Genomic DNA, 16,612 nt, shown 5'->3' with positions numbered 1-16,612 from the left:
CGATTACACCAAACACCTACACACACTCTCTCTCTCTCTCTCTCTCTCTCTCTCTCTCTCTCTCTCTCTCTCTCTCTCTCTCTCTCTCTCTCTCTCTCTCTCTCTCCCTCCAGTACGTGCAGCATAAACCAGAGTGTTGGATCCGGTATCTGGTGTGGGAACAGGATACCAACGCTGCATATTCACACCCGCCGGGGCTCCTCAGGGAAGGCTTCTGTCATCGATTCTTCCTGCTTCGGCCCAGTTGCGCATCGCTAACGGCCCGGCGCCTCCCGCTCGACAAAAGCGTTGGAATTCTGGCTTAAAAATATATAAAGTATATATATATATATATATATATATATATATATATATATATATATATATATATATATATATATATTGTGCCTGATTTTTAACGAGATGGTTGGGGTATTATTCTTTTAAAAGCGGAAAACAGGATACAAGATTCATACCACTAAATGTCTTTTTTTAATATTGAAGAGCATTATCACATGCAGACCCACAGCCATAGCGACACGAAGTACACCAAGGGAGGAAAGGTCCCACGAAATTCTGATTTAAGAACAAACAGATTGGGAGATAGCTAAAGAGGGGAGGATGTGTGTGTGTGTAATGAGGTTTGCACGGGCTATCTTGAGTGGCTCAAAACATAGTGCGGTGTGGTGATTTATACAGTGGACTTTTATTATTCCAGCCAACGGGGACATTTATCACATGGAGCGGCGGTAATGGAAGGATGGCCTAATGTCGCCACGGCTCCCTCTCCTATCTGCTTATACCGTTTTCTGTTCGTTTTGACGCGTTCATTTGTTTCCCAGTTTTACAGGCCCCGCTACCAGCCGTCCGTATGCCGTGTACAGACATTACACCTCCAAGACTACATTCGTATACTGAATACTGATGCTTATAAATGGGGCTGGTTGCCATCGGTGGATGAGGATCTTTGTGTGTGAAGAATGCATTTGGTAGTTGATGTTCACTGGGTCCGACCTCCCGAAAGTAGCAGGGTTATGGCGGCGTCCGCGCCGCCTAGCAATTTGCTCACTCCTGAAATATTTACGCACTTGTATACGCGACTTAGATATATTGATAACTAGAAATGATTACCATTATCCAGTGTAGCACCACTTACATCTTGCATCGCCTGAATATTTTTAGATGAGACAGGTGGCTCAGGTGCTTACGTTCATTGGATGATTGTAGACTAAACCCACCAATCAGGGGGCTCCCAGCGGCATAAAACAAATGACTATCGATTCCGATAATGGTTGATCGAATTGAGTTTTGATAGCCTTGAAGTGGTGGTGGTATTAGACGGAATTACGGGCCCTGAAGGTGCTATGGACAAACATTAATGCTAGACTTGTATATAGTTTTTTTTTTCTTTCCGAGAGAGTAAATAGAAGCGTGATCATTTGTACAATGTATTAGTGATTATTGGAATTTGGACTCTTTTTTTCTCATTTTGTATTTTCCATTCTGTTACTATAATCATTTTTCTTCCACTTATTAGTTATTTTGCTTTTTGTTATTGATCCACGTGCGCAAAGCGATGCGTCTGTTGTTCGTCAGACTCCGCTACGGTTAGTTAATGAGCCGCATAGATCTTTTAAGCCAGCCAGGTTGTTGTGGTTAGGTGGACCTGAGGGCTGCAGCTGCCAACAGTTTGGTCGACCAACGCCCCAACTCAGCAGCTTGGGCTCAGCCCCGAGCTGTGACAAGGGGGGCAGAAAGACCTCCGAAGTCTACGCCAGGTAACGCCAAGGTCTTCCCTCCACAGATACACCCCGGGCTGTTTTGCTCTGACATCTTTTACTGAGTCCCCCCCCCCTCTCTCTCTCTCTCTCTCTCTCTCTCTCTCTCTCTCTCTCTCTCTCTCTCTCTCTCTCTCTCTCTCTCTCTCCTCACTGTTTGAAGTCACTGGTCCTCATGCCGTGGCTCCTTCACTGCACACATTTCACCGACAACCTTCCATTCCTCCTCATCAAGCAACGTTAGTCCAGTTTGACCACGTTTGTCGTTCTCCATCTCTCTCCCGGCCCCCCTTTCCCCCCCAACGGATGCAAACATCATCTCTAAAATAAAAAGATAACTCACCCGAACCACATCACTATTTCCCGACGGCCACCACCATCACACTGCCACAGTATACAACCATACTCACTGCATGAGCACTGCTACTAGAAATCTGGTTAGTGTTAGAATATAAGATTGGCGGATAGCCTCATCACAGGACAAATGGTCCTTTTTTTCGTTTTTTTCTTTCCATCTGAATCATCGTTAGTCGTACCATCATCTTCACAACCATCACCACCGTCAGAGCTGATATCCATCACGAAAACCATCACCGCCACCTTGACACTACCATCACCATTATTTGGTCTGAGGCAGCTAAGCCATCATGAATACCGTCACTGCTACACATCCTGCCACCGCCGCCACTCTGCCCATCCCCATTCCATAACCACTTATCCTTCCACCGCCCTACCACATCCCTGACCAAACCCACGCACCGCTGCCAACCACCCATCATCACATCTTCCGCCACCCTCACACCCTTACCAGCATTTGCATTGCAATCATGCATATTCAGCATTTTCATCCCTGCCAACACCATTCCCACCATCCGCGCCGTTGATATTATCCTACCACCATCCACACCCTTACCAACACTGCCACCACCTATATGTCATCCAGTACTGCTACCATCCGAGCCTCTACCACGGCCTCTCTGCCACCAAGACTCGCTCGACCACTACGTTGCTACTCACGTCCTTATGAACAACCTCCCAGTGCCCACAACTCCTGCCAACACTCTGGTATGTACCGCACCCACAACCTTCGCTTTGCCACTGCCCCTCGCCCCCTGACGACACCACCCTTCCACCATCTGCACCCGTAGAACCACGTTTCCTCCACCTACAGTGTACACCATTACCAGCACATCACTTATCACCCGGCTGGCATCCTGTCATCGCAGATTACCACTTACCAGAACTCTCCCATGGGCGTATACTCGTTACCAACGTTACCAACACTCTTACCATTACCGTCATCCTGCCAACCACTCCCCCCCACCACCGCCGTTACCCTGCCAACAACCACATGAAATGCTAACGTTGTGACACCAATGAAACCCGTGCCAGATACCCTCTCCCCTGACTGCCGTTGTACTTCCAACCTCAGCTGTCAGAGCCTACTCCTCATTAGCCTTCTGTTACTACCAACTCATCTGCCACCACGCACACCTCTGCCAACACCCTTCCATTATCCACAACCATGTTAGCATCCTACCACGACCCGCATCCCTGCTTTTACCCTTCCACCACCACCCACGCACTCCTCACCACCACCACCCACGCTCCGTACCTGCACCGTACCACTACCCACACACCTCTACCGTACCATCATTACCCGCACTCCCTCACCACCACCCTGACACCCACCCACACACCTCTACCACAACCTACACACCCCCTTACCAACACCACCCACTTGTAATACCCCCCTCCCTCCCTCCCCAACCCACCCCCATGCCACAACCCACACAATCATCAGCACCATCTGCGCGTAACAGCTGATCGCATGAAAACATTCCGGTGCACCCTAGGGTTAAACGGGCAGAATTTGCTCTCGAGGCGGAGCGCGGCCAGTGAGCTAGATCAAGAGGGAGGAGGACGAGGTCTCGTCAGCCCTACCATACCCCATTGTACCGGCCGCCCAGCGCCTCCTCCTCTCTCACCCCACCAGCCAACCCAGGCAGGACCTCACGCCATTACCCCCCCCCCCCCCCCCTACCTCAAGCAGTCCTTCACGGCATCTCGAATCTATCGCGAGTTCGTGAAACTGAAAATTACTTATGGATCTTTTACTGCTCACGAAGGGAAGTGGCGGGGTGAGTGTAAAATTACACGCGTGTGGAGGTCAGATCGAACTGCCCTGCTCCGTGAAATTGTGAATCGCGTTCCTACAGCGCCTTTAATGATGGAACATGTGCATAGAATATAAGTGTAAATATATATATATATATATATATATATATATATATATATATATATATATATATATATATATATATATATATATTTGTCGCTGTCTCCCGCGTTTGCGAGGTAGCGCAAGGAAACAGACGAAAGAAATGGCCCAACCCACCCCCATACACATGTATATACATACGTCCACACACGCAAATATACATACCTACACAGCTTTCCATGGTTTACCCCAAACGCTTCACATGCCCTGATTCAATCCACTGACAGCACGTCAACCCCGGTATACCACATCGATCCAATTCACTCTATTCCTTGCCCTCCTTTCACCCTCCTGCATGTTCAGGCCCCGATCACACAAAATCTTTTTCACTCCATCTTTCCACCTCCAATTTGGTCTCCCACTTCTCCTCGTTCCCTCCACCTCCGACACATATATCCTCCTCTTGGTCAATCTTTCCTCACTCATTCTCTCCATGTGCCCAAACCATTTCAAAACACCCTCTTCTGCTCTCTCAACCACGCTCTTTTTATTTCCACACATCTCTCTTACCCTTACGTTACTTACTCGATCAAACCACCTCACACCACACATTGTCCTCAAACATCTCATTTCCAGCACATCCATCCTCCTGCGCACAACTCTATCCATAGCCCACTCCTCGCAACCATACAACATTGTTGGAACCACTATTCCTTCAAACATACCCATTTTTGCTTTCCGAGATAATGTTCTCGACTTCCACACATTCTTCAAGGCTCCCAGGATTTTCGCCCCCTCCCCCACCCTATGATCCACTTCCGCTTCCATGGTTCCATCCGCTGCCAGATCCACTCCCAGATATCTAAAACACTTTACTTCCTCCAGTTTTTCTCCATTCAGACTTGCCTCCCAATTGACTTGACCCTCAACCCTACTGTACCTAATAACCTTGCTCTTATTCATATTTACTCTTAACTTTCTTCTTTCACACACTTTACCAAACTCATTCACCAGCTTCTGCAGTTTCTCACATGAATCAGCCACCAGCGCTGTATCATCATCGAACAACAACTGACTCACTTCCCAAGCTCTCTCATCCCAAACAGACTTCATACTTGCCCCTCTTTCCAAAACTCTTGCATTCACCTCCCTAACAACCCCATCCATAAACAAATTAAACAACCATATATATATATATATATATATATATATATATATATATATATATATATATATATATATATATATATATATGTGTGTGTGTGTGTGTTTCTTTTTTGTATATATAGTACATATTTCCCAAGTGGGAACAGTATGTTATTTTCGTTTTAGAACAATGTTATGTTACGTCTTACCAACACTAATGTTAAGGTTTCGAAGTAAACTCTCATGAATGACTGTCATTCTGGTTTGCCTCTCTCTCTCTCTCAAACCTCCCTTGAGGCACGGCCAGACCTTAGACTGACGTGAGGGCCATGCCATCTTCCTTCGAAGGTTGGTATCTTTCGTGCCCAGGGATCGTACCTTTCGTGCCCAGGGATCGTACCTTTCGTGCCCAGGGATTGTGTACCTTTCGTGCGCAACAACAAGGATCGCACCTTCGTGCTCAAGTGGTTTAAACAACATACACAACTGCAGGAGAACAAACGAGCTGTATATAATAACAGTAATCATAACTCTGTAAAGGAAGGACGAAGCAATATGTTACGTCCTTATCACAGGTGCCGTACATAAACGAACACGAGAACAAATAGAGGACAGGAACGAGGGCTCAATAAACACCGAAAAAAATAGGGTTGGAAAACATGCCAGAAACAATAAAGAGACGTAATAATGATTCAATAAAGACACCAGAGACAATGGTAGGAACCACATTACCTACAACAACGCAGTGGAGCGGGCGTGGCGCCCATTATTCATCACTCACTATGCATTTCTTTCTCCGCGTTGTCACAATGTAACGCTGTCGATCGTATACGTTCACCAATATCCATACACCGTCCAGTGTGGGATCGCAGAACGAAGCACAGTGGGTGAATGCGCCTTAGTACATTCGTACATAGATGACTATGTAAAAAAAGAAAAAAAAAAAAAAAGAGTCAATAAAGGCTATTTTTCCCGTTCAACGACCCGGTTATCATTATGTCATTGTTATGCCCCGGTCAAGTGAGTGACCTGCATGAAAGTCGAGGTGTCGAAGTGTACAGTGATCAATGTCGGATATTTATGAAGCATTACACCAGAATTTGTAACTTCTCACCTCGTGACTTGAGAAGAAAAATGTGAAGAATATATATATATATATATATATATATATATATATATATATATATATATATATATATATATATATAAAGGAATTACTCTCCTGAGCAAGACGGGACGACCCTCAAACGCAGTGGGAAGATCGTAGGCTAGGGTATGGTGGCGTGACCTGTGACCTGAAGGTGCTCGAAGGGGTTTACGAGTCATATGATTGTTTAGTAATCTTCCGATGAAGCTGAGAAAGCATATTTCTTTCTCGCATTCCCTCATGACCGAATCAAAGACATGAATTTGCAGGTAGAAATATGAATTTTTTTCCTTAGCTAGCTTTTTTTTCATTTTTTTCTTATCCTAGCCTTTTCAAGACGCAGCCAAAACCAAGTGTCGAAGTCACCGCGTGGAAGCTGTACTCCGAACTAACAGGCTCTTCATTGTCCCCGACCGGTCGTCAGAGAGAGAGAGAGAGAGAGAGAGAGAGAGAGAGAGAGAGAGAGAGAGAGAGAGAGAGAGAGAGATGCAGTACCAACCACCGTGGCTTACAGATCCCAAGGGTACAACCCCTATATGAGCAGAACAGTGGCATTCTTCTTGAGGCAAGTCCCTCCTCACCAGGGGCCCGGCGGGAACCAGAGCACTCGCTGCCCATCACCAAGTGACCCCCTCACCCCTAAGTCTGACGATGCAAACCAGTTGTCATGGGGTGAGATATTCGACGACAGTAGTGTGTCACGCCTGTACTGCAGTACTGCATGACTCACACCAACACCTGTTAAAGAAAGGAGATCGCCCCCTTTCAGCGTCAACGTTTGCATCTCAGGGCGAACGTATGTCTCTAAGGCAACGTGTTTTCTTCTCTCGGGTGAACGTAGTCTCATTTATCCTTAGGGATCGCTGAACGTTCTCCATCCTTGAGCGTATCAAGTCTTCTTTTAAATGCGGCGACACCCCCCCCCTCCCCCTTCCACCAAGGTGTGTGAGTGAGTTCAGTTGCTCCTTCAGAATTAAGATGAACCTTACTTGCTCAAGTGAACGTTCCTCCCTCGGATGGCCGCCCACTCCACGGGTGGAAGTTAATCCTTCGGGTGAACGTTTCCTCCTCATCCTCCTCCTCGGGTTGACGAACTGTGGATGTGAGAGTTGGTAGGTCAGGACCGAGGAAGGACCGCGACCTGAACGCCACGATTTATTAAGCAACACTGAATAACGCGCGCCGGATGTAGGAAATAAATAATGATGCGCGATGAATATTCATACGGGAAGACATGATGAAGACAGAGGGGGTGGTGGGGTGGGGTGGGGTGGGGGGGAATATATATATGTACATACATATAAGGCGGGAAATGGCGTCATGTCCTTCACCAGAAGTGTGTATGTACTCACCTCGGGCGTTGGATCACAAGACTACATTTGTTTTTAGTCGCACAACAACTACTTTCATTGTCCAAAGGAAAATGTCTCTTTTTCCTCTCTGTTCCCCCAACCCCTCCTCCCCGATTTTATGATATGACATTTTTGTGTTCTCTCTCTATCTCTCTCTCTATCTCCAACAGTTTGATACAATGTGCATAATGATTTATTTTTTTTTTGGGGGGGTTGGGGAAGACTTGATGGCCGACAGAAAACAGATCGGGGTGGAGGACAAAAACAGAACATGGAGAACAGAGGACCCAGTATTAGAGGGAAGTTTAACCCGTGTCGCTGCGTCATTTCCGCATTTGAAACGTCTATAAATCGCGACCCAACTGTTCCTCATACGCCCCCCTTCAACCCCCCCCTCCTTTCCCCCCTCCAGTTCATATACGTACACCACCCCCTCCCACACACACACACACACACACCCCACCCCACCCCATGCCAGTTTTCTCTCGCAGCAACGCTAAGCACAGGCCGTAGTAGGGAGGAGTTTCGACCCTAACGGGTGAGAAGAAGGTAGACTCAAGTGCGTGCGCTGTATTGTGACAAGGAATGATGCTCTGCGAATCATGCGGGGAAGGAGCGCAGTTAAGTAGCTGCCCTCCAATATAAACAGGGACTGTCATAAACGCAATTCAGTGTCTCCCGCTGTTGCCACGTCAAGGCGCCCTTTTGCCGAATAAAGAGCGTGGGGGAGGTGGGGGGGTGTATTACCTCCGAGCGATCCATTTCCGCTTTAGGAAAAATTTTTTACACGACGTGTCCCCAAGATCATGGGGTCTTGGAGGGGTTTGGGGTTTTGGGGTTGGGGTTGGTGATGATGGCGAAATGCCCAGTCGAAAGGAAATTGGGAAATATAAAAACGGCCTCGCTCTTCTGAATCGCGAAAATTGTATCCGACATCCTGTGTTTTATTGCACGGTGGCCAATGGCAAGGATGGCCCCGTCGGACTGACCAATAAGATAGAGCCACGATGTTTGCTTGACCAATCAGCGATGGGAGGACACTCCAAGGGAATGGGAGGGAGAGAGAGAGAGAGAGAGAGAGAGAGAGAGAGAGAGAGAGAGAGAGAGAGAGAGAGAGAACGCAGGACCCGCGAAAATTCTTCCAATTCCCCGGAGGATTTTCAATTTCCGAACCAAGCCAAAAAGTTTTATTTCACAGAACGTCTCAAAACCGCAAGCCTCACGAGGAAACGTTATCTCCTCCAGTAAAAGAAATGTGTATATATATATATATATATATATATATATATATATATATATATATATATATATATATCTATGTGTGTGTGTGTGAAGAAAGCCCTTCCGGCCACGCATGCTGCAGACGAGCAAGATCTCAACTCAAGAAGGGCTGGCTGGTTGCTGCTTGTTGAAATGAGGAGAACTTGATGACGCGCGTTGATCTCATGAGCACGACCTCTGGCTATGAGTCGACTCAATAAAAGAAAAAAAAAAAAGAAGAAAGGGCCAGGCCATCCTAACCCTAAGGGTCGTACTGTCGTGATCAAGATTCGTACTTCTCTCTTTTTTTTTCTGTTAGTGCTCAAAGGTCGTACCGTCGTGCCCAAGGGGTTAACAAGCATGACATTGCATGACTCCATGAATCAGTATGGAGGTCAGGCTAGCGAACGGCACAAACGACCATTAAACGAGCGATGGCGCCACCTCACTTGACTCTGCGATAAGGATCAGGGACGTATCGGTTGGCTAAGGGACTTTGGACCCCATAGGCGAGAGGGGGGCTTAGTCGCTTATGGACCCTGGTAACATCATCAATTTCTATTCGCTAGCTCTTCAGGAAGACAAGAAAGTGCTCTTGTTTTCTTGAAGCTGGAGTCTCGGGGGGTGTTGTCCTGTTTATCTGCGCCATGTTTTAGGACAGCAAAGAAGAAAGTCATCACATGAGTGTCATTTGAAATTCATGTAACATTTTTAACCTCCTTTCAGAGCGAATTATGGCCTCGGTTCGCATTTATCAAGAGTAATGGGCTATCATAATTGCCACCAAGTGTTGAGCTAAGCGAAGATCTGTTTAGCTTGTGTGTTGCTTACAGACAGACGACGAACGCGGCTTAAGAAGAAAAAAAAGAGAAAGAGAAAAAAAAGAGAAACAGAATATATATATATATATATATATATATATATATATATATATATATATATATATATATATATATATATGATATCTACCACAACAGTATCAATCTTCATGCAACACCGAATATGAGGATCTCGTTGTTCATAAGAAATTCATTTTTCCGAACCGTCACCCAACTGCAATGTTTACAGTTGGCGGGAGGGGGGGGGGGTTAATTTTTGCATACTGTCAACACGATCTCTGGCGGCGGTCTTAACACGGGCTGCATGTAAGGGTAAATTTCCTTAAGTAACAGCAGGCGCGGGAGGAACCTACCAACAAGGGCCCGGAGGGTCGACTATAGACCAAACCGGTGAACCACATATACGAAAGTTGCATTTACGTCATATTCTTCACTATATCTCATCGCCAAAATGTCCCGCTCAACAACGTCATAACCCCGATGTCTCCAGTTATCACCCGGCAGCATCATAATTATATACTCTTGTACGTGTTTTACTGTAAGGGTCAACGTCCCGCTGCAGCCCAAAGAACAAAAGAACCTTATGAGCACAGCAACGCGTCCTGCGTTCGGGTATCCCACAGTTTTAAACTCGTCGAGGAGAGAATGAGGTTGGGGGTGGTGGCGGGCTGGTTGGCTGGCTGGGGAGGGAGGCAGCGGAAGTTACACAAACGCGCGATATTTATAATGCAAATCAGCTGTGAATCAATGGTTTGACTCCGTGTTTGATGGCGGAGGTGGCGCCATCTTATTTCCTCGTCCACAAGAGGCCCCTCACGAGTTTGCGTTCCGTTCCCATCCGTCTGTATGGAAGTCTTCATTGACCATGTATGTCCGTTCGGTTGCAGTATCTTGACGGGAGAGATCAATAAGATCTGTCGCAATCTCCGTGTGCCCTGTGGAACCATCTGTGTGTGTGTGTGTGTGTGGTGGTGGCGGTGGTGGTCGTCGACATCGAGAGAAACAAGGACCTGAGCATAAACCGCGTCGGACGGCCAAACAAGAAGAGGAGGCAAACGCAGCTAATCTAGACATATCAGAGGCGGTTCTGAGGCAGCAGTTTTTATTATATGTGGGCGGGGAGTGACCCTGGGAGAGGGAGCGTCCTTCCATATACCACACGGGCACCGCCACCGAGTGGCTCTCCCATGTCGTCCGCTAATGCCCGACGCGTCCTATTGGCAGAAGGACCCGCCAGAATTAATTATTGGAGGGAGTCGTGTGGTGCCGTCCGCCTGGCGGGTGATGAGGAAGACGGACGTCCTCGATCTGACTCCACCAGCGTCGCAACATATGTATAGACGCGAGGGAACATCCACTCCCTTGGAAATACGGGAGGATTCAGTCAGCTGTGGCTGGGGAATATACAAATGTCTGGTAACACAGGAAGATACAGTTGCGATACAGTTGCTTGGAGGCACGGATAGATACAGTTGCGAGGGAACATACCGTTGCACTTTGGTACGAACGGTACAGTTGCTAGAGAAAGTATTAGGAAACAAGGGGACATAAATTTGCAAGCTGACATATAGTTGCAAGCGAACATACAATTGTGACAGGACATGCAGCTTTTTGGAAACGCGACATGATACAGTTAAGAGGGAACGAACATTTGTGAGGGAGCATACAGTGTGAACGTAAGTTGAGGGAATATCCTTACGTGGAAACATGCAGTTGTGAGGGAACATAAAGTTGAAGGAACATACAGCCAATGGAGCATACAGATGAGGGATTTCACAGTGAATGGAACATACACTTAGTGGAATATACACTTGGTGGAACATACAGTTAAGGGAACTCACAGGTTATAGGAGGAACATACCCTTGAGGAACGTGCAGTTTTGAAGAGCCAATAGTTGACGAAACATGTAACTTTGAGGAACAGACATTTCAGGAATATACAGTTCTGAGGATACATAAGTTGTGAGGGAGCACACAGTTCAGAGGACATACAAGGGAGTGGACATACACAGTAGAGGGAACATATAGTTGTTAGGAATAATACATTTTGCAGGGGAACATATAAATGAGGGGACAGGCAGTTTATGAGGTGGGGGGGGGGTGTACATTTGCGAGGGACAGTAAATTGAAGCGACGCACATTTGTGAAGGAACAACCAATTGTGAGGGAGCATACAGTTATGAGGGAGTGTGCGTATAGTTGAGAGAACATACTTTTGTGAAGGAACATATACTTCACGCAACATACACACTTGCCTTGGGTATTTGGTGCTGTAAGGCGACATAAAGCTACCAGGGAACATAGTTAGAGAGTATAGTCGCTCGGAAACATATATATGTGAAGGAACGAACAGTTGTAGGGAACATATAACATGCCTGGGACACTGCATATGAATGAGGTGATACATACCGCATATCCGGGAGGATTCATTGGGAAAGTACGGTTGCGGAGGATTATGCAGTTGTACGGGGAAACTGCAGTTGCACGGGAGGATAGGAGAAACATTACGGTGTACAGAAGTATGCGGCCGCGCGGTGCTCGAAAAGTATACAGATGCGCGAAATGCGACAGCTCCCGTAAGTGTGTAAGTGTACGTGCAAGGACATTGCTGCGCAGAAGTCTGATGGCGCGCGGGAGTACAGCATTCAGCTGCGCGGATGCATATCCTCCCACTGCGCCGAGGGTATCGCCACCACTCTCGCTGACAGCCACCACCACCGCCGCTGACCTCACCACACTGGACACTCCCACAAGATCGCCCCAACAAAGATGTAATGCAAACCTTGGTTCGCTGGTAAAACTTATCATTTTTACGGACACAGACATAAGAGCTCGCGATCCCTACCCTGAACACTGTACGCGCACACCCACCTCGCATCCGCCCCGATCAAGTATAGACGGCGCAAAAATCATCAGCAACGCCTCACCGATCCTTCATTAGCTGCTGCTGGTGCGGCATAATAATGAACCCTCGGTAATGGCCACGATCTTTGCCCCGGAACTCCCCCACGTTTGCCAGGAGTAAATAATTTCCCCCCTCCCACCCTCCCTCCTTGTTTTCTGTGTGGGGTGCTGGAGGAGTGCGTGTAACAAGCAAGAGATTGGGGGGGGGGGGTCAGTTCAGTTCCCTACTTTTGTTTTGTTGTTGTTGTTGTTGTTGTACTCGCTTTCCTCCACACTCCTCGTCAGGGCTCGCGCTGTTCTAGGCAGAGTAACTACCGGGCTCTTTTTCCACCTCACCAACCCGAAGTGGTCCTACGTACGGCTCGAAATTTCGCAGCATGGATCCGTGACTTCCTCCTCCTTGATTCGATGCATCCCACGTGAATCAACTTTCTCCCTCATCCCTTCCATGTTTATTAATGTATCTCTCTGCACCTGCAACATCCTCTTCCCTCACGAGCTTTCATAGCCCCATGCCAGACCTCTCCTATATAGTTTTCTTAATATTTCTTGGTATTTCCCCTGTATATCTCAGCATTCCCACATACTGTGTGGATTTTTCTACGTGGTTTAGATACATCTCACATGATTGCTTTGTATCGCCACTTGGTTCTGTATTTCTCCACGTGGCTCCGATCTTTCCCACAGAGCCTAATATTACCTCATAATGCAGTGGTCTCTCACGCAGCCTGCTACTCCTCACACGACGTCCTCGTCCTCCCCCATCATGTCTTGACGTTCCTCACGTGTCTCAGCATTCCACACACACGACCCGATCTTTTCCTCACATGTCTCTGATATCCCTCACGACGTTTTCTTGTCCTTCCTGTTATGCCTTCGATCTTCCCCACCTCTCTATCTCCCTCACATATCTCGATCTTTGCCCCCCTCGCATATCCCAACATTCTTGGCGTAATGCGATCATTCTCACATATCTCGATCACGCACTCGGACCACCCCCCCCACCCCAATCCTTCCTCCTCCACACACGTCTCAATCTCCCCCCCCCCCCGTCCCCAACATGGCTCGATATTCCTCCCCCCCCCATCTTTATTCTCCTACCGGCGGTGCTTGCTGCAGACACGCCAACAGAAGATTAAAAAGCAATAAAATTTTGCCTCTCCTAATTTTCCGGGTTATTGACTAGTTTGATTGCAGGGCGAGAGCGCCTTCAGGCAAGGCCCCTGTGAACGTTACCGGGGAACCACACGAGTCGAAGAAACTCAAGCAGTTGAGGACGCCGCCCCTGAGAACGTGTGGGCTCCTGTAGGTCCGGAGGGGAGGAAGTGTTGCTGGTTCCTGCTGGTCCAGAGGGGAGGAAGTGTTGCTGGTCCAGAGGGGAGGAAGTGTTACTGGTTCCTGCTGGTCCAGGAGGGGAGGTAGTGTTGCTGGTCCAGGAGAGGAGGTAGTGTTGCTGGTCTGGAGGGGAGGAAGTGTTACTGGTTCCTGCTGGTCCAGGAGGGGAGTAAGTACTGTTGGCTCTTCCAGGTCAAGTGTTGCTGGTTCTTGCATGGATCATAAGGGTAGAAGTGTAACTATTTCCCTCAGATGTAGAGGAAAGTATGATGTGTTCCATATTTCCAGAGGGGAGAATGTGTGTTAGTTCCCCCAGGTTCAGAGGGGAGAATGTGTATTAGCTCTCCCAGGTTCAGAGGAGAGCATGTGTGTTAGTTCCCCCAGGTTCAGACGGGAGAATGTGTGTTAGCTCCCACTGGTTCAGAGGGGAGCATGTGTGTAAGCTCCCATAGGTTCAGAGGGGAGAATGTGTGTTAGCTCCCACAGTGCTAAGCGGATGAGCCAGCTGACCAGGTCCCGTCATGGCATCATTACGAATATTTCCCATGATAGTTTGTCGGCGTGGGTGGCAATCACCTGTCATGCCTCCATGGGTGGCAATCATCTGACATTTCTCTGTGGGTGGCATTCATCGTTCGTGCCTCCGTGGGTGGCATTCATCGTTCGTGCCTCTGTGTGTGGCATTCATCGTTCGTGCCTCCGTGGGTGGCATTCATCGTTCGTGCCTCTGTGGGTGGCATTCATCGTTCGTGCCTCCGTGGGTGGCATTCATCGTTCGTGCCTCCGTGGGTGGCATTCATCGTTCGTGCCTCTGTGTGTGGCATTCATCGTTCGTGCCTCCGTGGGTGGCATTCATCGTTCGTGCCTCCGTGGGTGGCATTCATCGCTCGTGCCTCCGTGGGTGGCATTCATCGTTCGTGCCTCCGTGGATGGCATTTATCGTTCGTGCCTCCGTGGGTGGCATTCATCGTTCGTGCCTCCGTGGGTGGCATTCATCGTTCGTGCCTCCGTGGGTGGCGTTCATTGTCCATGCCCCTGGATGGCATCCATCACCCGTCATACCTCCGTGGGTGACACCCATCCCATGTCATAAACTCCGTGGGTGACGCGAACCTTTCAGTCAATCGTCGTCCACTCTTGAGGCTACCGTGGTCCTCCTCATCTCACGCCCCTTCTCACCCCAGTCCCTTCCCAACGAAGGACCATAAGCCAATAGTGAGGTGGTTATCCGTGCATTGCCGTATCCTCCATTACGAACATCAGTACGAAGTGTGATGTTAACCTAGGGGATGCGTGAGTTCTTCGTACCTCAGGGATGATCTGGACTACTGCAGTAGGCGACGCCGATGCCAGACTTAAAACAGAAGGAGGAGGAGGAGGAGGGAGTCGGCGGATATCTTCAGTCTGTCGGTACAGCCATTACCTCATCCCTACTAATATCAGTCATTACTCAGTCTCACCCCACACCTCTCTCTCTCTCTCTCTCTCTCTCCCTTCCTTCCTCCTCCTCGTCTCTCTCTCTCTCTCTCTCTCTCTCTCTCTCTCTCTCTCTCTCTCTCTCTCTCTCTCTCTCTCTCTCTCTCTCTCTCTCTCTATCGGACCTCACGATCGCACTGGTGTCAACTATTATTTATTATCATTGCAGTTCTCCGAGATAACGTAATTGTTTTTACGGCAGTTATGGCCTTATTAATGGTAACTAATGAAAAATTAATGAACTCTTGTATCTCTCCACACACACACACACACACACACACACACACACACACACACACACACACTACACAGGTACAAATGTAATCTGGAACTCTGGCAATATGTGTTGCGAAAGCAATTTTCAGGAAATCGCACATTGCTAACATTGGCAAGAGAACAGCTCTGCCCTTGTCCTACAGGCAGAATTAACTGTCATATCATTAAATTTATTGTAACATGAATTTTTTTTATTTAGACAAGAGAACATTGTTGTTCACGAAAAATCGTTCTTAAACTATGTCAGTTCGATGGTCCCGAATTCCAAGTGTTGGCATTGCCATGATGATACAGGTGTTCCACTGCCTTTCTCTTTCCGAGGCGCTCATCTGTAGAACACAGCTGAGTGCACGTTCATTGAATACGTGGGAGAACATCTGTAGCGAGAAGCGTTCGAAAATCCATACGAGTGATATGTGGAGGAGAACAGATATACAAATATTTATAGAAAGTTTTGGATATAAACATTAACTAAGATTATTTTTTGTGTGTCACACTGGTTCGTTGATGAAAAGTAAACAGAGTGTTTAAGAAGAGAAATACAGATTATTGTGCACGTACAGTTATACAGTTGATGTACAAGTAATATCAGTTGATGTCCAACTGATACCAGTTGATGTGAGAGTAAGTTGATGTACAGTATCAATTTATGTACAAGTACTGCCAGTTGATGTGGAAGTAAAGTTGATGTACAGTATCAATTGATGTACAAGCAATATCAGTTGATGTACAAGTCATGCAGTTGATGTACATGCAAAGTAATACCAATTGATGTACAAGTAATGCCAGATGATGTGCAAGTAAAGTTATACAGTTGATGTACAGGGAAAGCAATACCAAATAATGTACAACTGATAACAGCTGATGTGCCACTAAAATAATACTAGTTGATATACATG

General features: G+C 47.4%; 1 protein-coding gene across 1 annotated transcript in view; it reads right to left on the bottom strand.

Moving 5' to 3' along the window:
- Window positions 1–16,612, bottom strand: part of ct (homeobox protein, cut) — a 676,428-nt gene that overhangs the window by 304,402 nt on the left and 355,414 nt on the right. Inside the window, 1 exon segment of the mRNA XM_071675796.1 lies at window positions 7,261–7,365. Within this exon segment, the coding sequence (XP_071531897.1) occupies window positions 7,261–7,365 (105 nt within the window).

This window comes from Panulirus ornatus, chromosome 21 (genome assembly GCF_036320965.1).
Source record: "Panulirus ornatus isolate Po-2019 chromosome 21, ASM3632096v1, whole genome shotgun sequence".
Taxonomy (NCBI): Eukaryota; Metazoa; Arthropoda; class Malacostraca; order Decapoda; family Palinuridae; genus Panulirus; species Panulirus ornatus.
Note: the sequence above shows the minus strand (reverse complement) of the source record. Positions and strands in the feature narration are given on the sequence as shown.